The sequence below is a fragment of the Neoarius graeffei genome, chromosome 13 (assembly GCF_027579695.1).
Source record: "Neoarius graeffei isolate fNeoGra1 chromosome 13, fNeoGra1.pri, whole genome shotgun sequence".
Lineage (NCBI taxonomy): Eukaryota > Metazoa > Chordata > Actinopteri > Siluriformes > Ariidae > Neoarius > Neoarius graeffei.
In genome coordinates, this window is record NC_083581.1 from 23318253 (window position 1) to 23341639 (window position 23387).

The 23387-nt window shown below is 40.7% G+C and overlaps 1 protein-coding gene across 1 annotated transcript in view; it reads right to left on the bottom strand.

Annotated features, from left to right (window-relative positions):
• The window catches only part of itga5 (integrin, alpha 5 (fibronectin receptor, alpha polypeptide)), a 90172-nt gene extending 88109 nt beyond the window's left edge, over positions 1–2063 (bottom strand). The window contains exon 1 of the mRNA XM_060937357.1: positions 1623–2063. Coding sequence (XP_060793340.1) covers positions 1623–1813 — 191 coding nt within the window. The 5' untranslated portion in view covers positions 1814–2063. The remainder of the gene's footprint in view (positions 1–1622) is intronic.
• Between the last annotated feature and the right edge of the window lie 21324 nt (positions 2064–23387).

Sequence of the window (23387 nt, forward strand, 5' to 3'; positions counted from 1 at the left end):
TAGCTCATGGGGGTGAGTGAGATGGAGTGGGTGGGGGTTGGATGGCCCTGAAATATGGGAGTTGGGTGAGGGGTTTAAAAACCATGTAAAATTACATTAGCAGAGGAGAGAGAGAGTGAGAGAGAGAGAGATACTTCATATACTCTCAGAGCTACACTGACCAACACACAACAAAAACAGACTGAGCCATCACACAGACCTCCTCGTCTGTGTACCAAGTTCCATCCGTATCACTAATGATTTACAGTCACAGCAGAGATCATTGCAACATCATGAACTCTCCAGAGCTCTGTCCAAGTGAGAGAATCAAAGCTCCTAATCCTTTATACAAAAGGTTGTGAACCTACAAGACCACCGTCTGACCCTGAACCAAGCTTCCCCCCCAAAAAAAAAAAATTCTAGAAATAATAACAGAAAGAAGTATAGAATTGGAGCGCAGAATGCTTCATTTTTTAATTCTAAACAGAAAGCCAGTTCACAGGACCAGTGGTTCCTGTGAATGTCTAGTCAGTCAATGTGTCACCAAGTCTCATAGGAAAAACCCAAAGAAGGCATGACGTATTAGTATGAAGTTCCTAAAATCTGATCTGAGCTTCGGGTCTCACTCGTTATAACAATGAGTCACACTGGCGCCAAGGCATCACAGTCCGTCTCACAGGGGAGGACAGTGACGGAGCTCTGTGATGGAATACAGGACACTTTGAAAACCTGACTATGCGTATAAATCAGACAGTGCGATTCATGATTAATAAGTAACATCTCTATTGTCTCTTGTATTCTTTATCCATGGCTATTTTACAGCCTTCTTCTTGATGAACAAGTACTGTACATACAATCAAGGGCAATTACAGAAGCACTCAAGAGCTGGATCATTTTTTCCCCTGCCATTGACGTCAAACCTTCCCCTGTTCATGTCCCAAATATGGCTTGAAACACCGACCTATCTAGTAGTTATTAGGCAAGACAGGTTTATGAAGAAGATCCGCATACAGTCAAGGATCTTTAACATCATCTTGTGCTCTCGTGCATAGGCACGATTCGGGGTTTAGTATTATCCTGAACAAACAGGGAAACTTTTAAGAGACTGTCAGGCTCCGGCTGTGAAGACAGGCTTTCATCTGGATGGCTTTTGAGCTTGGTGTAGCCTATAGATCCCCTGCTGAGGTCTGATTACGGAGGCTCTCACCCATAGTTTACTTAAGTTCGAGCATTTGTGAAAGACTAGGAAGGTGAGAATGGGATTTACATAGGCTTTAAGGGATGTAAAGTACATTATTATGATTATTATTATGCCTTGAGGGGTACAAAGGGTTGTGAGTGGGGCAGTACCCCAGTACTTGAAAGAACTGATTTGTAGCCTTTAGATACTGCTTGGGAACATGTATGTAACTTTTTGACCAGAGAAAGATACACGGTTACCTTGAGGTCCAATAATGAGTCCTTGAGGGTACATTAGTGTAGAGTAGAGTGTAGACTGGGGGACAGAAATGGATTCCTACTGTACCCCTAATTCTGACAGAATACACACACACACTCTCTCTCTCTCTCTCTCGCTCTCTCTCTTCTGTTTGTCAGTATGGAGTCTGCCAATTCTTCCTGAGCAAGCATTAAACTCAACTCACCGTATTGACTGTGCCATGTAAAAGTCCACAGAATAACCGAAATAGCTGCCTGCGGGTCCTGTGTATATCACCGGGTTCTCTACATCAAGGTTGAACGCGACGGTCCATGGAACAAGGCATGTGATGAAAAGCGAGCAGCCCGTGTGAAACAAAGTTGCCACCGTGGTTGCGCGGTTCCTTCTGGAGTCCATGATGATCCTCGAGGTGTCAGTCCACCTTTGGAGTTAAATAAAAACTCGTCCGTTTCTTCTCAACAAAGGTGACGAGTCTTATGGCGTCCTCCTCCTCCTCCTCTTCCTCAGTTAGTAAAACTGCCCACAATCTACACAAATCTCATGTCTTTTCGCACTTTCCTTAAAGCGACCCTTAGTGTATAAACTCCGTTTCTCGTCCTCTCTACTTCACTCCTGTTCTTCTTCCACCGCTTCCTTTCCTTCTTTTTCTTCCCTTCTTTCTCTCTTAATTGCGATAATATTGGGGGCGTGGTGATAAACTGCGTGTGGGCGGGGCTACAAAACTGCCTCTCGGACGCACGGGCAGATGTGTGCGCGAGGCTGAAGATGTTTCTGCAGGATGGAAGTCTGACCAAAATAAGACAATAAGATAATTATATTATATTATATTATATTATATTATATTATATTATATTATATTATATTATATTCACGTCACGTTAATAAATTAATAAAAAAAAAAACTGATTTTCTTTCGGGGCGGCACGGTGGTGTAGTGGTTAACACTGTCGCCTCACAGCAAGAAGGTCCTGGGTTCGAGCCCCGTGGCCGGCGAGGGCCTTTCTGTGCGGAGTTTGCATGTTCTCCCCGTGTCCGTGTGGGTTTCCTCCGGGTACTCCGGTTTCCCCCACAGTCCAAAGACATGCAGGTTAGGTTAACTGGTGACTCTAAATTGACCGTGAGTGTGAATGGTTGTCTATGTGTCAGCCCTGTGATGACCTGGCGACTTGTCCAGGGTGTACCCCGCCTTTCACCCGTAGTCAGCTGGGATAGGCTCCAGCTTGCCTGCGACCCTGTAGAACAGGATAAAGCGGCTACAGATAATGAGATGAGATTTTCTTTTGTGTATTTCATACATTTGATATGTTGTCAGTAGTTTTTCTTGGATTTGAACTCCTTTTAAACATAAATCTCAAAAATAACTACCCAGCAAACACAAAACGTTTATAAAATGTTTCATTTGGGTTGCATTAAGGTTAGGTTTTATTAAACGTTTATGAAACATTTATGAAACGTTGGTGAAAATTTAATAAAGTTATATTTGCTGACCCGTGGCACATTTTTTATCATCTCTTGGTATTTTTAGATATTAAGATGTCATAATGATTGTATTACAATTATCAAAATAATCAGTAAATGAGTAACGTTTTATTGACGTTTTATAAACGTTCTCTTTAAAACGTTTCATTCACAACGTTATACATATTCAGAGACTTCTTTTTTTTAAAGATATTTTTGGGGGCTTTTTGCACCTTTATTGGATAGGACAGTGTAGAGACAGGAAATGAGCGGGAGAGGGATTGGGAAATGACCTCGGGTCCTTCAGAGACTTCTGGCTAAAACAGATAATATTAAAATTTCTACAATTAATTGTGTGATTATAAACACTACATGATGACATGTTTTTAAAAAGTATCAAAAAACATGGGAATAATTTTATGGAAAATAAGTGGTTGTATAAACGTTTAATAAACGTTGAAAAAAAAAACTTCGATCTAGCTAAATATTTTTTAGATGCAGATCTAGATAGATAGATAAATCATTAAATGTGTGGCTCTAGTCTCGTAATTATCAAGTATGGTTTGAATAATTTGGATAGACGACCATTCGTCGTTTTATATTTGCTAAAATACACGCCCTTTTGGCCCTGGCATTTTGTTCGCTGGTTCCCTGCGCCTGCGCGACTTACGTCTTTGCGCAGGCGCAGGGACTGGAAGTAGCGCCATTTTGAGCGTGTTGCTGTTGTTGTTTATTTCAACTTTTAACTGATTTTGCGCATTTGCTATGATTACGTTAACTTTAATGTTTTGGTTCTTAGTAGCAAGTCTTCTTTAATAAATTTAGATAAATTTTTAATACTAGTATCTTTATCATTTTTGCTGTTCATGAGGGCTTTATATGTAAATGTGAATATTGTCTATGTAAAAAAACTCTGCTCTCAAATCGGTTTTGTTGAACTTGCAAAGAGGAATGAAATAAACTTAAGTGCAATAACAAAAACGTGTTGTTATATTATAAGTTTAACAGGTATTAATATGTTTCTGGCGGCACGGTGGTGTAGTGGTTAGTGCTGTTGCCTCACAGCAAGAAGGTCCGGGTTCGAGCCCCGTGGCCGGCGAGGGCCTTTCTGTGTGGAGTTTGCATGTTGTCCGTGTGAGTTTCCTCCGGGTGCTCCGGTTTCCCCCACAGTCCAAAGACATGCAGGTTAGGTTAACTGGTGACTCTAAATTGACCGTAGGTGTGAATGGTTGTCTGTGTCTATGTGTCAGCCCTGTGATGACCTGGCGACTTGTCCAGGGTGTACCCCGCCTTTCGCCCGTAGTCAGCTGGGAGAGGCTCCAGCTTGCCTGCGACCCTGTAGAACAGGATAAAGCAGCTAGAGATAATGAGATGAGATGAGAACATGTTTCTAATAACGTTTCTAAAACATTAAAGAAATGTTTTACTATTGTTTTTAAATGGTTTTAAGAAACGTTTATACAATGTTTTAAAAAACATTTCTGAAACGTTTCCAGAATGTTGTATGATGGTTTCCAGAATGTTTTTCAAACGTTTATATAACGTTTTTTCAAACGTTTATAAAACGAAAAAATTGTCCACAAATTTTTGTTTTATAAATGTTATTTTGTAACATTTCTGAAACGTTAGCCAAACGTTTATACAACGTTATATAAACGTTTTTGTGTTTTCTGGGTAGACTGCATTTCCGCAAAGAAAATGCAAAGTGTGCTTGCTGAGCTGTAGCAGAACAGAAGAAAAAAAAGAAGGCATGGTAGCCGCGGGGTCTTAAAAGTCTTAAATTTAACATTCCAAAATTAAGGCCTTAAAAAGTCTTAAATTGCTTTGCCCAAGTCTTAATTTTTTAAACAAAGGTCTTAAATTTACTCATACTATTCTACAATGTGAAAACGTGGGTTTTGCGTAACATCAGTGAATTTCTTGGAGTATGCGCAAAGAAAGAAATAATATTGATACATTTTCGCGCCAGCGCAATCGTCGGAGTCCGTGGTGGAGAGGAGACTCCGCGAATCACAGCATGGGGAAGTGTCATTTTAATCAGCAGTGGCTTTCAGATGAAAGATATCGTGATTGGGTGAGGGAGGTTCCTGGAAGCGACGTTGAAGCAAGATACTGTGTTTGTCGAAAGGCCTTCAAGTTGTCCACTATAGGTCATTTCGCTTTAGAGTCTCACATGGAGAGCTCAAAGCACATTGCATCTGCCCTCCACCGCCACCAGCCCATCGCTCAGTTCTGCACGGTTCAACCTCCGAATGCACCTGGAGTTGGCACTAGCACCACTGTCGAACGTCAGCAGCATCAGCCAAGCCAGACATCATCGGCAAGGCTAGCAACAACACAAGGGCCGAGCAGTGGCATGATGGGTGTCGGTGGAACCCCGACACTTCGAGCAGAGGTGCTCTGGATTTTAAAAACAATTACGGAACACCACTCGTACAGCTCGAATGAGGGCATAAGCGAACTCTTTAAGGCTATGTTCCCAGACTCGGAAGTCGCTACAACATTCTCCTGTGGAAAAAACAAAATGTCTTACATAACAAAATTCGGTCTTGCTCCTTATATAACAAAGGAGTTGGTCAAAGACGTTAACGAGGCAAGTGGTGGATTATCTATATCTTTTTCTCTTTCCTCTCCTCTCCTATCTATCTCTTATGTCTGTCTACCACTCTGTTATCTATCTATATTATGTCTATCGCTCTCTCCTATCAATCTCTTATCCATCTGTATACCTCTTTCCTATCTATCTATTTATCTCATTGTGTCTCTTATCTATCCACCTCCACATCTGTCTTTCCTCCCTCCCTTGTTTACTAGGAGTATTTACATTTCTTTTTATTCTTCAAAATGTAAAATGGTTGAAGCAAGTTGAATGCTGGGAAACTAAGACAAAGAATTTGTCTGTTTATTATCTCTGGGTGCATGGTCATAATTAGTTTAGAGACCGTTCTTTAGGCCTTGAGTTGGGCCCTTAGTTTGGCTTTTTGACTGGTGAGTGCACACCATTGTACCAATGTATTGGTATGCCAATTGCATTTTTGTGCACCTTTAAGAGACTTTAGGCTTACCTCTTTTCTATCTATCTATCTATCTATCTATCTATCTATCTATCTATCTATCTATCTATCTATCTATCTATCCCCCTCGTCTCTTATCTATCTATGCCCTTCTGTATCTCTCTCCCTCCCTCGTTTACAAGGGTACAAAATGTAAAATGGTTGAAGCAAGTGCTGGGAAACTAAGACAAAGAGTTTGTCTGTTTAGAGTGTTGTGAATGTTTTGATTTTATAAAAAAAATACACCCACATCACTTTTTTATTTTAAGTATCATCTCTGGGTGCATGGTCATAATTAGTTCAGAGACAGTTCTTTAGGCCTCGAGTTAGGCCCTCAGTTTGGCTTTTTGACTGGTGAGTGCACACCTTTGGCATTAATGTGTTGGTATGCCTATTGCATTTTTGTGTACCTTTAAGGCCATGACGTGGACCCTACGTTGTGCTCCTTTCTTCCAGGTTTAGACTTGTTTTTTTGTCTTGAATGTGAAGATTCGACAAGCAATGCACATAATGACTTTTAAGTATATAACTTTTTTAATAAAAGTATTTTTACTTGAAACATTTGTCATTATTGGGAATTTGATCTGGTGTTCTACGACCGCATAATGGGTGCGATGTAGGTCTTAATTCTCATTTAAGTGGTCTTAAAAAGGTCTTAAAAAAGTCTTAAATTTATGGTGGTCAAACCTGGGGAAACCCTGGAAGGGGAAAAGACGAGTGCAGTTCAGACCCGATTGCATGAATGTGTCAGAGGAATTGGTCTGAAGTATCACATGAAGTTTGGTGCATCTCCGATGGAGCGTGTCTGAGTAGGACGACTCGATTCGTGAGTCCTATTCATTTTCTATGGGAAAAAACAACAGAAAAACGACAAGGACGACAGAACGGGTGCATCAACCCAAAACCCCTATACAAGCACACTACACCAGTGGATATGTGGCGAAGTGTTACTGAGCAAAACTCCATTCATCTGAATGGGGCCAAAAATCAATGGAAGCCTATGGAGGGAAAAAAGGATGTGTGAAAACCAAGAAAAAGACGAGTGCAGGTCTCAGATGAGGGGATGGATATGTGTGGGGACTTGCCCTGAGGCATCATATGAAGTCTCTTGAAGTTTGGTCACTCAGTTAAAAAATTTGACGGAGAGTGAAAGCTTTTTTCCCAAAATGCCATTCATTTTCAATGGGGCCAAAAATGAATGGAAGAGAATGGATGAAAAAGTGGGGCATGAAAAGAAAGGAAAAAATGAGTGGGGGTCAGAACTGAATGCATATATGTGTCTGGGGAGTTGGCCTGAGGTATCACATGAGGTTTCGTGAGCCCTATTCATTCTCTATGGGAAAAAAATGACAGAAAAATGACAAGAACGAGAGAACAGGTGTGTCGATCCAAAAGCTGAAAACAAGCACACTACACCGCTTCAGGATGGATGTTTCTGAGTTGGAATGGTGTTGGTATCTCAAAAGCTGTAGGAGGAGTAGCGGCTCCAAAAAACGGGTGAAACGGAATAATAATAATAAAAATAAAACTTAAGAAGAACAATAGTGTGCTTTTGCAAGCACACTAAATATACAGATTTTATGGAAATTAGACCAAAGGTGCAGGATTCTCAAAGAAGAGAAAATTGGTCAAACTTTTTTTTTTTTTTAGTTTTAATCTTCAACTCAAAGAGTATCCAGAGAGTATCAAAAGGTTTGATACTCTCTGGATACTCTGAAAGTATCTACACTATATGGCTAAAAGTATGTGCACCCCTAACTATCACACCCATATGTGGTTCTTCCCCCAAACTGTTCCCACAAAGTTGGAAGCACACAACTACAGTATACAGAAAGTTTTTGTATGCTGTTGGAATATATTTACACTTTCCCTTCACTGGAACTAAGAGGTCCAAACCTATTCCAGCATGACAATGCTCCCGTGCACAAGGCGAGCTCCAGGAACACATGGTGTGTTAAGGCCGGAATGGAAGAACTCAAGTTGAGCCCTAACTGCAACTCCACTGAACACCTTCGAGATGAATTGGAACACTAACTGCACCCCAGTGCCTGATCTCACTAATGCTCTTGGAGCTGAATGAACACAAATCCCCAAAGCCATGCCCCAAAATCTAGTCCCAGAAGGGTGGAGCTTATTATAACAGCACAGGAGAATAAATCTGAAATGGGATGATGAAAAAGTACATATGGGTATGACTGTCAGGTGTTCACATACTTTTGGCCATATAGTGTGCTTTTCCTGGGAATTCTACATGCATCACCTTTTGCATCATTAATATTTTTGAAATTTGAATTTTGAGATACGTATTTAGGGTTCTGCTTTTTATTTCAAAATCATAACCCATAATTTCAGATTTTTTATATATGTATATACTGTATATACACACACACACACAAGGCAAATCTTCTCATCTCATCTCATTATCTCTAGCCGCTTTATCCTTCTACAGGGTCGCAGGCAAGCTGGAGCCTATCCCAGCTGACTATGGGCGAAAGGCGGGGTACACCCTGGACAAATCGCCAGGTCATCACAGGGCTGACACATAGACACAGACAACCATTCACACTCACATTCACACCTACGGTCAATTTAGAGTCACCAGTTAACCTAACCTGCATGTCTTTGGACTGTGGGGGAAACCGGAGCACCCGGAGGAAACCCACGCAGACACGGGGAGAACATGCAAACTCCGCACAGAAAGGCCCTCGCCGGCCACGGGGCTCGAACCCAGGACCTTCTTGCTGTAGCGCTAACCACTACACCACCGTGCCGCCCCAAGGCAAATCTTACACCTTGCAAATTTAAAACAAAGAAAAAAACTGGTAAACATGTATAAGTGATAAAATACACATTAGAGAATTAAAGAATTTTATTTAATGTCACACATACAGTCCCGTCTAAAGTATGGAACAGGAAGGCAAATTCTTTTGTTTATGCTATGAGATGATAATAGCATCTAATTTTTTTTTTATTTGGTAAAGGAGTAGATCTGGAGGGTTCTCGGGCATAAAGTGTTTTGGTAAACTGGGATGTATGGATGCTGTCCCCCCTCTCATACGTTCACTCAGGTTTGTTGACATTGGAGTGGCTGCTGCTTTATGTTCTAGGGCTCCCTCATGTCTGTCTTACTTTCTGGCTCTCCCTTTTAATTATGCTGTCATAATTAGTCTTGTCAGAGTCCCTGCTTGCACTCAGCGCAAAATGTATACTGTTCTTAACCATGAGGTAACACCAGGCATACAGTGGTGCTTGAAAGTTTGTGAACCCTTTAGAATTATCTATATTTCTGCATAAATATGACCTAAAACATCATCAGATTTTCACACAAGTCCTAAAAGTAGATAAAGAGAACCCAGTTAAACAAATGAGACAAAAATATTATACTTGGTCATTTATTTATTGAGGAAAATGATCCAATATTACATATCTGTGAGTGGCAAAAGTATGTGAACCTTTGCTTTCAGTATCTGGTGTGACCCCCTTGTGCAGCAATAACTGCAACCAAATGTTTCCGGTAACTGTTGATCAGTCCTGCACACCGGCTTGGAGGAATTTTAGCTCATTCCTCCGTACAGAACAGCTTCAACTCTGGGATGTTGGTGGGTTTCCTCACATGAACTGCTTGCTTCAGGTCCTTCCACAACATTTCGATTGGATTAAGGTCAGGACTTTGACTTGGCCATTCAAAAACATTAACTTTATTCTTCTTTAACCATTCTTTGGTAGAACAACTTGTGTGCTTAGGGTCGTTGTCTTGCTGCATGACCCACCTTCTCTTGAGATTCAGTTCCTGGACAGATGTCCTGACAGTTTCCTTTAGAATTCACTGGTATAATTCAGAATTCATTGCTCCATCAATGATGGCAAGCCGTCCTGGCCCAGAAGCAGCAAAACAGGCCCAAACCATGATACTACCACCACCATGTTTCACAGATGGGATAAGGTTCTTATTCTGGAATGCAGTGTTTGTCTTTCTCCAAACATAACGCTTCTCATTTAAACCAAAAAGTTCTATTTTGGTCTCATCCATCCACAAAACATTTTTCTAATAGCCTTCTGGCTTGTCCACGTGATCTTTAGCAAACTGCAGACGAGCAGCAATGTTCTTTTTGGAGAGCAGTGGCTTTCTCCTTGCAACCCTGCCATACACACGATTGTTGTTCAGTGTTCTCCTCATGGTGGACTCATTAACATTAACATTAGCCAATGTGAGAGAGGCCTTCAGTTGCTTAGAAGTTACCCTGGGGTCCTTTGTGATCTCGCCGACTATTACACGCCTTGCTCTTAGAGTGATCTTTGTTGGTCGACCACTCCTGGGGAGGGTAACAATGGTCTTGAATTTCCTCCATTTGTACACAATCTGTCTGACTGTGGATTGGTGGAGTCCAAACTCTTTAGAGATGGTTTTGTAACTTTTTCCAGCCTGAAGAGCATCAACAACGCTTTTTCTGAGGTCCTCAGAAATCTCCTTTGTTCGTGCCATGATACACTTCCACAAACATGTGTTGTGAAGATCAGACTTTGATAGATCCCTGTTCTTTAAATAAAACAGGGTGCCCACTCACACCTGATTGTCATCCCATTGATTGAAAACACCTTACTCTAATTTCACCTTCAAATTAACTGCTAATCCTAGAGGTTCACATACTTTTGCCACTCACAGATATGTAATATTGGATCATTTTCGTCAATAAATAAATGACCAAGTAAAATATTTTTGTCTCATTTGTTTAACTGGGTTCTCTTGATCTACTTTTAGGACTTGTGTGAAAATCTGATGATGTTTTAGGTCATATTTATGCAGAAATATAGAAAATTCTAAAGGGTTCACAAACTTTCAAGCACCACTGTACCTAACAACCTGTGTTTTCTCTCTCTCTCTCTCTCTCTCTTTCTCCCTCCCTCTGTCTGTCTCTCTCTTTCGAGTTACACGTCACTCCTGAGACACCAGTAATGCTGACCTCTTCTACTCCTCAGACCTGCCTGATCCATCCTGATGCCCTACTTCTAACTGGAGTCTCATCACATCACTCCTGTGGAGGATGGCCCAGAGCATTTTTTAACATAGTTACTGGGAGACCAAATGGTCTCCCAGTGGCCAGATTTGGTCTCCTAGTCAATGCCAAACCAGCTTCACTGGGAGACCAAATTTTAAACCAAGTTATGTCTTATCATTTGGTTCAATCAGTTGCAATTAATTAACCAAGTACCATGTAAGTATACATTTAACAAGGAAAACGAAGATCTATGTTATAAGATATACACACAAGATCATGTTGGTTAAGAAAAACAAAACTAAAATTTGGTTACTGAGATGGCTGATGTCAGAATCCGATGTCAACTCTAGACAGACAGTGACCTGAGCTCAGGACCAACCCTGGAGTTGTGTGATGGCAACACCATCCACTGTAACACCATGCCACCCTATTTCCCCATTTTGTCTACATGAAATGTCTATATGTTCAGGATGGAAAATTGGCTCACCTGTGTTTATGAATGAAGCTGTCTAAAGTTAATCTGACCCTTTCAGGGCTAAACTGCTACAGTAACTACAGTTACATAACTACCTACAGATGAGGCTGGACAAGGCTTCAGTTGTCTACCTGATTATACCCTTAAACATCTTTATAAAATTACAGAACCCTCAGACAAAAGTACCTCTATCTCAGGTTCACTGAATTTAATCAAAATGCTTTAATGGAAACCTCTTCAACAGCTGATTATTAGCATGAATGTAATACACCTGTGTGTCTTAGTCTCAGTGTGTATGTTCAAATCACATCTTGCTGATATTAATCATGAGAACGTCATACAATAACAAATAGTTTAATTATATTGTTCACATTGTTGGCACCCATTTAGAGCTACCCATATTTAACCCCTGGGGAAAAGGCCAATGTCAATGCAGCCGCTACAAACATATAAGCTAAAGAGAATAGTGTGGCAAAAGAAAAGAAAAAAGTATTTGAGTAATAGAAATGAATGAGCCAATAAAGACAACAAGGTATCAGTGGAAAGTATTTGCATTACTGGAGATAACTAAAGTCTGATAGAGGATTTCAAACAGATGCAGAGACGGCATTATTTTAGCTGCTCAAGCTATGACTTGGAAGATGAATGTCTGTCAAAAAGTTGCTTTTATATAAAGTTTCCGAACAATACTCCCAACATTTCGCTTTTGAAATAAAACTGTGTAATAAAAATAAATTTTTATACAATACAACTCAAAATACAAATATAACATTTACAAATGAGACGTAATCTATAGCTCAGAATTGGACCTGGGGGTGCTCAGGGTCCATGACGTATAGCCAGGGGATCCATGACTTTTATTTCCATTCTTTTTTTTTTCGTTTTGTTACACAAGTGGGCATCACAATGTCACATTATTAAATTTATTACATTTAGGCATCCAAACACCAAAGTCAACTCAGACCTAATGTGTTCTATCAATGGAAATTTTCAGGAATACAAAGTTATGTGGCTCCAAAAAATATAATTTAATTTTTTCAATATATAATTTTCATGAAATAAATCTATACTGTAGGAATCCATGGAATTTATTTTTCAGTTTAAAGAGTCCCTGGCTACAAAAAGTTTCAGGGCCATTGATCTATAGTGCTGTGTATTTAGTTGGCTATTCTTTGCTAACTCTTCTGAATACCTTTTGCTAGGCATGCCAAGTATGATAAACTGATCTTCAATCAAATAAGGGGGTAAGGTAACCCCAAAAATAATGTTCCCCATGTTATAAGCCAATAAACAGGGTTTATAATATATTAGAAAAGGTTATGGCCAGTGTACCAAATGCTTACCTTATATGGAGCTTGTTCATTTGAATATCTTACGTATTACTTGAAAACAAAACAAAAAAATGATTCTAGGATATACCCTCATTTCACATTTTACACATTTTCATTAAATCTTATCTTCTTGGAATTCGAGTGTATTTACATTTAATTTTTGTACTAGATAGCTAGCTTGTTTGAAGGGAAGTCCTAAGTCAATAATAGTGCTCAGAGTGTGTCATTTGTTTTTCAGGATGTATTTGCTAAGTAAAGTTAGCCATGTAGCTTGTTTAGTTTGGTTTTTAGAGGTCCTCTCAATATGTTCTCTGTAATCACATATAAATAGATCTTATCATTAGCTAGGTGAATAGCTAGGTCATTAAATAATGAGCTAATTTATAGTGTTGTAGTTCTTGAGACCGGTCTCAAGACCACTTTTTGACGGTCTCAGTCCCGTCTCAGAATCGACCGCCTTTTTACTCAGTCTTGTCTCAGTCTCGGACTCAGGATTTTATTTCAAGCCTGGTCAAGACCACAACTGTGGAGATTTCACTAAATTGCCTGTACCTTGTCTGATTTATTTGTTTACATTGTTACTCTGACTGGATGTAAAGCTTCCTGCTTCAAATGCGACCAATAATGTGACTCACTGCGAATTCGAAATTTTTGTTAACAGCTGTCATCTCTCCCCCGCCCCTTTCACACATACTGGTCTGGTCCTGGTCTTGATTCGGTCTCTCCCTGACTTGGTCTCGGTTTTGACTTCATCTCCACCTCTCAAAGTCTTGGTCTTGTCTTGGTCTCGATACACTCTGGTCTTGGTCATGACTTGGTCTCCATTTAGGTGGTCTTGACTACAACACTAGTAATTTAAGAAAAATGTCAAAGTGTACATTGATGGTAATTTACAGGATATTTATTTCATCCCATTTATACAGGAGAATCAGTCGCACTAAGGGACACACTACTGTACATCATGAAATTGTCATTAAAGTTATTCAAATAAATAATTTCATATGCAATACAGTGATGGAAAAGTCTGCTCACTTACCTGAATTCACATGTAATGGTTTATGTGATTCATTCTCTGCTTTAGCAACTGAACTGGAGCCAAATTAGGAAATATGACTATGGGAGTACTGGGTAACTCAAACACATTTAACAACAATTTTCAGCAACTATATTTTAAGACATGATCTATTTAAGACAGTAGGGTGTTGAAGGGGAGAATTCACAGCTGTTGGGGCAACCGGTCAGACTGTAATCACAGCCTAGTTGAATCATTTACTTACTAGAGTACTAGTATAGTATAATATCTATAGCTTATTAGAACTTTCAATTCCACCACAAATTAAAGAGAAGTGATTTATATGATAGTTATTGCACCAGATCCCCACACCATATTCTATTGCGAATATAACCTCCCTATCTGTCATCTCATCAAAGCTGTACAGATTATTAGGGTCTGAGTGGAGAATACATGTGTTGAGTACATGAGTACTGTTGAGACATTTGACTTACATGGGTCAAATGTCTCAACAGCCCGGACAGCTTGAGGATACAAAGTTTGGAGACAGATAAAAGGATTTCCAAACAGTCAACTACTCATTACTTGTCTTAAGCAAGTAATCATAGACTTCACTTTAGAAAAGGTCAACCCCCACCTAGCCCTTACCTGAGTGTCTGTACAGTAAATTCTCCACATTATGTTTTCTAACTTTCTCCTCCATCATCTGGCATCATACAGTGTTCAGTAAACATATCATAAATCAGCCTACAACAAGATACTACACTGAAAAAGCTATTGACACAGTAATGCAAGGAACAATTAAAAAAAGCACCATGCTTACTCTGGAGAACGCAGGAGTCACTGGAAAGGATTAGGTAACACAGCTGGATTTAGGCCAGCTTTTCCTTCTGTTATGTGAAGAGTTTGTCACCTGTAGCTTATATATTTGTTCTACAGAGATGCTTTTCCTTGATAAGATTTTATAATTTATTAAAAAGAATAAAAAGGAAGGTGTGGGGTTGTTAAGGGCCCTGACTGATAGACATAAATTGCTAAAAGAGTGACAAGGATTCAATGTAAAAATCTGGTGAATATAACACCTTTACTCGTTTGACAAGTGATGGAGCACCAATTTCACATAAAATGATCATTTTAAGCAAAAGGTATTTACACATTTCTGGTTATAAATTTAAAAATTTACTGCATTCCTATATTTACAAAATTCCTGTGAATGATCACAAAACGCTTGCTCCTGGTTCCTATTTGCTTTGCTCTTTATGAGCAGCATTATGAGGCTTTCTTCTGGGATTTAGAATGCTTCTATTCCCTTGAATACACTTACAATAAGGAGGAGACCATTCATGCTTCCAGTGTGACATCACACACACACACACACACACACACACACTCCCATAGCAACCAAAGGGAGGCTCAACAAAACACATAAGTGGCTCACTCTGTGCTTCAAAAATTGTTATAAATATAGAAGTTATGTCTTGTACTCTCAGTGCTTAAGCTTACACTAGCTCTTATGCATATGCAGATGTTACATTTAGGGTTCTCGGCTTTAATAAAATAATAGCTATACAGGAACTTTGATGTAGATATTAACATGCCAAGCATAGCATGGTCTTAAAATATAGTCTGCAGTAAACCTACAACAACAATAATAATAATAATAAATACACACATTTTAGACAATGTATGTCATGAATGCAAGGCTTAATCATGATATATTAAGATTGCAGCAATATCTTGTAAATAATAATAATAATACAGTCTGCTTTTTGAGTCCAGGTGTTCTTCCTGGTTTGGATATTTGATACTTAAGTTTTTCTCTAGCAAAGTAGGGCCATGTGTAGGTTTATGCTAGCTATATGCCAACAAATATTCATAATGCATAGGCACTCAATAAAAAAGAGATGGATAGAAAGACTTCAATTGCATGACTGATATGGATCAAGGAAATACCTTGAATGTAAACACCGGGCTCCATTTCCTGTCTCTGTCACTGATTTCAATTTTTTGCATTCAGAATCTGTTGTTTCTTTTTCCTTCTTGCTTTCTTCTGTAAAAGTTTCCTTTTCAGGAGGGAAAGGGTAGAAACTGCTGTTGATTACTGTCGACAGAGTGGACTGAAAGCAGTCAGACAAACTATCTTTAAGGAAAGGGATTTAGCTGGTAAGGCTATATATATATATATATATATATATATATATATATATATATATATATATATATATATATATATATTTTTTTTTTTTTTTTTTAAAGTCATTTACTTGGAATGCTACGACAGTCATTGTTGGTAGCCCATTTCACTTGGTACTAATGGAAAGTAAGGGCAATGTGTTGATGTTTTGTTCCTGTTGCTTGGACCCACCACAGCTCCTTTGAGTAACTTCTCTCCTGCAGTTCTGCTTTTCCACTGAATTTCCACTTTGGTAACAGATTAATGTTGTCGCAAATAACAACCAGATACATAGCTGTGTATACAAATGCTATAAATACTCTAGTAGAGGAGATTTTCTTGGATGGAGAAAGTTATTCTGATTTGAATTCACTTTTTACAAGGATCTAATTTTAATTAAAGCATGTTACTTCTCCAAATATATATTATGAGTAATCATACCCTGGATTGTCATGTGGCCACTTTATTAGGAACACTTTCAAAACTGAACATTGATGTGGTTATCCAATTAGCCAATCATATGGCATCAGAGCAATGCATAAAATCATGAAAAGACAGGTCTTCAGTTAATGTTCACATTAAACAACAGAATAAGCAAAGTTGTAGATGCCAAATGGTCTGAATTGAGTATTTTAGAAACAGGACTGGAAACTGATGTGGACTTCTGCTGTTGCAGCCCACCCACCTCAAGATTTGACATGCCTGCAGAACTGATGATCGCTGGATTTTTTTTTTTTTAACTCAAGAAACTCTAGAGACTGCTGTTTGATGTGAACATTCACTGAAGCTCCTGACCTATATCTGCATGATTTTATGCATTATTCTGCTACTACATGATTGACACATTGGAGAGTTGCATGAATGAACAACTGCACAGGATGGGTGTTCCTATTATAGTGGCCAGTGAGTGTATACCATAAAATTGTGTACATTAGAGTAGTGAGTTTAGTTCTCCCCTGTTTATTTACTCAAGAGAATTCCATTCAGACATGATGCAAACTGTCCAGTGACAATCAAGTCCAGAGCACTTCAATGATTCTATAAAAGGGTCATCACTGTGACTAATTTAGCCCTGTGCCATCAGCAGGATTCTAATTGACTTTGGATTATTTAGCAAATTAATTCACATGGCACTGACTCCTATATTATAATTGCCTTCCATTACATCACATCACTCATGATTTTCCATCCAAAGTTATCAGGCCACTGTTTTCTTATCTAAATTAACTGTGTCTCCTGGACCCGGCATGAAGTCATGTAAAGAGTAGTCAAAAGTGTACATTGTGTAAGACCCTGTTTGATCAAGTCACTTAAAAAGTGTGTGTTTTACAACCCCAGTTCCATAAATTTGGGACACTGTGTAAAATGTAAATAAAAAACAGAATACAATGATTTGCAAATCTTGGAAACCCCATATTTAATTGAAAATAGTACAAAGACAACATATCAAAATGTTGAAACTGAGAAATTTTATTGATTTTTGAAAAATATATGCTCATTTTGAATTTGATGTCAGCAACATATTTCAGAAAATCTGGGACGGGGCAACAGAAGACTGTAAAAAGTTGTATAATGCTAAAAAACAACAGCAACAATTTGGTTAATTGGCAACAGGTCAGTAACATGATTGGGTATAAAAAGAGCATCCCAGAGAGGCGGAGTCTCTCAGAAGTAAAGATGGGGAGGAGTTCACTGCTTTGTGAAAGACTGCGTGGGCAAACAGTGCAACTATTTAAGAATAACGTTCCTCAATGTAAAATTGCAAAGAATTTGGGGATCACATCATCTATGGTACATAATATGAAAAGATTCAGAGAATCTGGAGAAATCTCTGTATGCAAGAGACAAAGCTGAAAACTGACATTGGATGCCTGTGATCTTCAGGCCCTCAAGCGACACTGCATTAAAAGCAGACACATGTCTGTAGTGGAAATCACTGTATGGGCTCAGGAACACTTCAGAAAACCATCGTCTGTGAAAACAATTCATTTCTGCATCCACAAATGCAAGTTAAAACCTTATATAAACAATATCCAGAAACACCGTCACCTTCTCTGGGCCCGAGCTCTTTTAGGATGGACTGAGGCAAAGCAGAAAATTTTCCCGAGGTCTGACAAATCAAAAGTAGAAATTCTTTATAGAAATCATAGACACCATGTCCTTAAGGCTAAAGAGGAGAGGGACGAGCTGGCTTGTTATCAGTGCACAGTTCAAAAGCCAGCATCTGTGATGGTATGAGGGTGCATTAGTGCACATGACGGTAGCTTGTACATCTGGGAAGGCATCATTAAAGGAATAGAAAATGTAAAGTAAATACATGCATGGGCTGGTAGCTTGTAATATTGAGAGCCGATAAAAAAGTTTCAGGCATGTTTGACCATTTATAAGGAAGTTGTGAGCGTTTTTGTATCGCTACTGTAATGCCACCAGGAGGCTGCCATGTTGCCTGTTGGAAGGGCGATGCATGACGTCATTTGGGCGCAAGGCTGAGTGTAGTTCTTCAGTACTGAAAGGACAAAGCGAAAGGTCTACTAAGTTGACAATGTAGATTTTTTTTTCACTATATATCTGAAATAGTGCATTAATGAGCTGCAACCCTGACTTATGGACAAACCTGAACTCTTTACCTGTAAATCAAGGCTGAAACTATGTGTTATACTACTCGTTAGCATGCTTAGCATGGAGTATGGAGCAAATATACTCCAGGTTTGCCCTGGAGTAAACCTTCCCTGGGAGGCTGAGAAGTGTGAGTCCCCTATAATTGGAACACACTCTCCGGTCCCCTTTCTTAAAAAGAGGGACCGCCACCCCAGTCTGCCACTCCAGAGGCACTGTCCCCGACCGCCACGCGATGTTGCAGAGGCATGTCAGCTAAGACAGCCCCACAACATCCAGAGACTTGAGATACTCGGGGCGGATCTCATCCACCCCCGGTGCTTGCCACCGAGGAGCTTGCTAACCACCTCAGTGACTTCGGCTTGGGTAATGGACAAGTTCACCTCTGAGTCATCAGCCTCCACTTCCTCAATGGAAAATGTGATAGTGGGATTGAGGAGATCCTCGAAGTATTCCTTCCACCATCCGACAATGTCCCCAGTCATGGTCAACAGCTCCCCACCCGCACTGTAAACAGTGTTGGCAGAGTACTGCTTCCCCCTCCTGAGGCGCCTGACAGTTTGCCAGAATTTCTTCGAGGCCGACCGATAGTCCTCCTCCATGGCCTCACTGAACTCCTCCCAGTTCCGAGTTTTTGCTTCTGCAACTGCCCGAGCTGCGGCACACCTGGCCTGCTGATACGCATCAGCTGCCTCAGGAGTCCCGGAGGCCAACATGGCCCGATAGGACTCCTTCTTCAGCTTGACGGCATCCCTTACTTCCAGTGTCCACCACTGGGTTCGGGGATTGCCGCCACGACAGGCACCGGAGACCTTGCGGCCACAGCTCCGAACAGCCGCATCGACAATGGAGGCAGAGAACATGGTCCACTCAGACTCAATGACCCCGCTTCCCTCGGAAGCTGGGAGAAGCTCTCCTGGAGGTGGGAGTTAAAGAACTCCCCAACAGAGTGCTCGGCCAGACGTTCCCAGCAGACCCTCACCATACGTTTGGGCCTGCCAGGTCTGTCCGGCTTCCTCCTCCACCAGCGGATCCAACTCACCACCATGTGGTGATCAGTTGACAGCTCAGCCCCTCTCTTCACCTGAGTGTATAAGACATAGGGCCGGAGATCTGATGAAACAACAACAAAGTCGATCATTGACCTCCGACCTAAGGTGTCCTGGACACCCCATGCTTGAACATGGTGTTCGTTATGGACAAAATGTGACTAGCACAGAAGTCCAATAAGAAAACACCACTCGGGTTCAGATCGGAGAGGCCGTTCCTCCCAATCACGCCCCTCCAGGTGTCACTGTCATTGGCCACGTGAGCATTGAAGTCCTCCAGTAGAACAATGGAGTCCCTAGTCTGAGCACCTCTCAGTACCTCTCCCAGGGACTCCAAGAAGGCCAGATACTCTATACTGCTATTCGGCCCGTAGGCACAAACAACAGCAAGAGCCCTCTGCCCAATCCTAAGGCGCAGAGAGGCGACCCTCTCGTTCACTGGGGTAAACTCCAACACATGGCGGCTGAGCTGGGGAGCTATAAGCAAGCCCACACCAGCCCGCTGCTGTTCACCATGGGTGACTCCAGAGAAGTGGAGAGTCCAGCCTTTCTTGAGGAGCTGGGTTCCGGAGCCCAAGCTGTGCATGGAGGTGAGCCCGACTATCTCTAGCGGGTACCTCTCAACCTCCCGCACAAGCTCAGGCTCTTTCCCCCCCACCGAAGTGACATTCCATGTCCCAACAGCTAGCCGCTGTGTTCAGGGATCAGGTCATCGAGGCCCCTGCCTTTGACTGCCGCCCAATCCACACTGCACCAGCCCCCTACGGCTACCTCTGTGGGTGGTGAACCCACAGGAGGTCGGGCCCATGTCACCACTTCGGGCTGAGCTCGGCTGGGCCCCATGGGCAAAGGCCCAGCCACCAAGCACTCACATACGAGCCCCAACCCCGGGCCTGGCTCCAGGGTGGGGCCCCGGCTACACCATACCGGGTGACGTCACGGTCCTTGATAGATTGTTATCCATAAGTGGTTTTGGTGAACTGCTCTTAGTCTGTCCTGTCACCTAGGACCTGTCTGCCTTGGGAGACCCTAACAGGGGCGTAATGCCCCCGACAACATAGCTCCTAGGATCATTCAAGCACACAAACAAACAAAAAATATGCTAACTGTAATTATCACAGAGTACAACTAGATTACAGAAATGGCACCAAAATGATTAAAAATTAGTTATATACACATCATAAAACTGGGTTTGGAATTTACTCCATAAAAACTGTTTCACCTGTTTCTTAAAATTATCACGTTTGACTAGGTTGCAGTGATCGAAGTCGGCTATTCCTCAAACAAATTCTTGTATACCTAAAAGAACTCCAAATGGTTTCTGTAAAGTGTTACGTCACTTACAATACATGGTCGTATTCGACAAAATGGACCATAGCACCAGCGACATTTCTTCACTGATTTCCTTGAGTATTTCGGACAATGACACGAATAACAATGATTATCATGATAAACAAGAATTACTATATCAATTGGCTACACACAAGTGAACAATATTTATAGAGTTGTTTTAGTTAATCATTACTGAGGCTTTTTTGACAACACTAAATCAAAGCAAGACACCTAACAAACATCAAGCTGCTTAGCTGCATCAACAATTATTACGTTTATGCCCATAGAAACTCAAAATAACATATCACACTTAATAAAAAGTTAGGAAAGCCATAAAAAGTGTTTGCTTACCCTTTGAACTTCTTTTTTTGCGGGCTACTGACTGTGTTGTCTTGTTTGTCTTGTCCACTTTTTGGTTGAAGATTGTGGGAACCGCATTTGGATTCAGCGCTGGCTTGTATGGTATTCCTAATGCCCAGTGCATCAGAGTTGTTTGAGTGAAACAATTTTCTTCAAAATGTTCTGATCACATGAGCTGCGTAAAGCAGTGTTTGTTTACCCTCTTTCTGCATTGCCGCAGGGGTTGGACTGTCTACTACGGTAATTACGGTAGGCTAGCCTGGTGAAATCTTGATGAGGAAGTTTTTCATGAATGAGTCGAGAGCATTCTAATGCTGTGTTCACACTTATACCGGTACGAAAGTGGTATAACTGTATCGATACAAAGTATACCGGTACAGTTTAGTGCATCTGTCCACACTAGCGAGAAATGTTTGCGGTTTTCTTTCACGGTAGTTGAAATGCGCGTGCGCGAAATGTTTCCGTGGTTACCAAGTAACTTCCTTCCGAGAATATATGGCGTCCATTATTTCGAGATCTCAAGAAAACAAAACAATTATTCCGTGATCTCGAGAAAACAAAACAATTATTTCATGATCTCAGCTGAATCACTGTATCTCCGTCGGTAGAGACGAAGCTGGGCCAGTCTTCTGCGGAGGTGCCGCGGACTAATTTTGAAATTATCCCTTATTAAAAGACTTAATGCAATCTCTCCCTGTGTCAATCCCTGATCAAAATATTGCCTTATTAGGTGATCGATTATTCCAGACATTCTAATGACCAAAGTTGCGTCTATACAGAATGAGAAATAGCCCCAAAGTCAGCATATCACAAGTCTCTTGGCGCACCTGAATGAACCATTTCTCAGCTGTTTACTCGAGATCATGAAATAATTGTTTTGTTTTCTCGAGATCACAGAATAATTGTTTTGTTTTCTCGAGATCTCGAAATAACGGTATTGTTTTCTTGAGATCTCGAATTAGTTGTGTTGTTTTCTCAAGATCCTGAATTAATTATGTCGTTATCTCGGGATAACAAGGTAAATAAAAAAAGGATTATATGAAGGGCCTCACTCGGCTTCCGTACGGATGAAACAACGTGTGTGTGCTTTTTGTTGTTAATGTACAGTCTGTATTTCTGGTGGTCATTTATTCAGTTGAATTGTATAAAACGCGCGAGGCAGTTGAGAAAGAAACAAACGAATCTCCGTTCTTCACTATTTTATTCAGCAAAGACATCGATTGAGGTGTGTGACTTTGCGCATGCGCATTATATTTGTATCGATACAGAGCCGCTTCATCTGTCCACACTACAGCGAAGCGCTACAGTACCGATACTGTACTGGTACGAAACCCATACATTTGTGGGTTTCGTACCGATACAGTTATACCGCTACAGTATCAGTATAGTTGCTAGTGTGGACAGGTGTTGCGGTACGAAAGTAGTTTCGTATCGGTACAAAATCCCTAGTGTGGACAGGGTATAAGTGTGCTAACGAGTGCTTATGCTGCCAGGAACATGTGAAAACTCGCGCACTTGCCTCTTTAACATATTTAGGTAAGTCAGATTGTATGTAGATCTTTTTGTACGTTGTCTAGCAAGGTTACAGTCCGCAGAATGAGGCTGTCACGGTAGCACTACTTGTACCAAGGATATAAATATGAAAAGTTACCTTCCCCATTCAGTCACATAGGAGTAGATCAGCTGTTCACTATTCCCTCACTGTTTATCAGTATTATCTTTCCCCCTCCATGTTTTTGTTAGAGAAATGGAATTAAATTTTTTTTTCATATAAACTTTTAATGAAATAATCTCCAGCCAGGGGCAGCTTCAAGTCTTTATACTATTTTCAATGAAATATAGGGTTTCCATGATGTGCAAATTGTCATATTCTGTTTTTATTAACATTTACCATGGTGTACCAAATTTATGTAATTGGGGTTTGTGGCAGCGGGGGCGTGGTCAAGCGTCGGTCTGTGAACGGAGGGCAGGGAAGGTAAGTGGCAGAATCACTACACCTGATGTTAGTTAACCTGTGTTTGTGTGTCTTCCCCAGTGACCATGCCCTATAAAAAAGGAGAGAGAGAGCAGAGGAGGGAGACTCTCTGCAGCCAGGAGGCTTGTGTATGTGTATA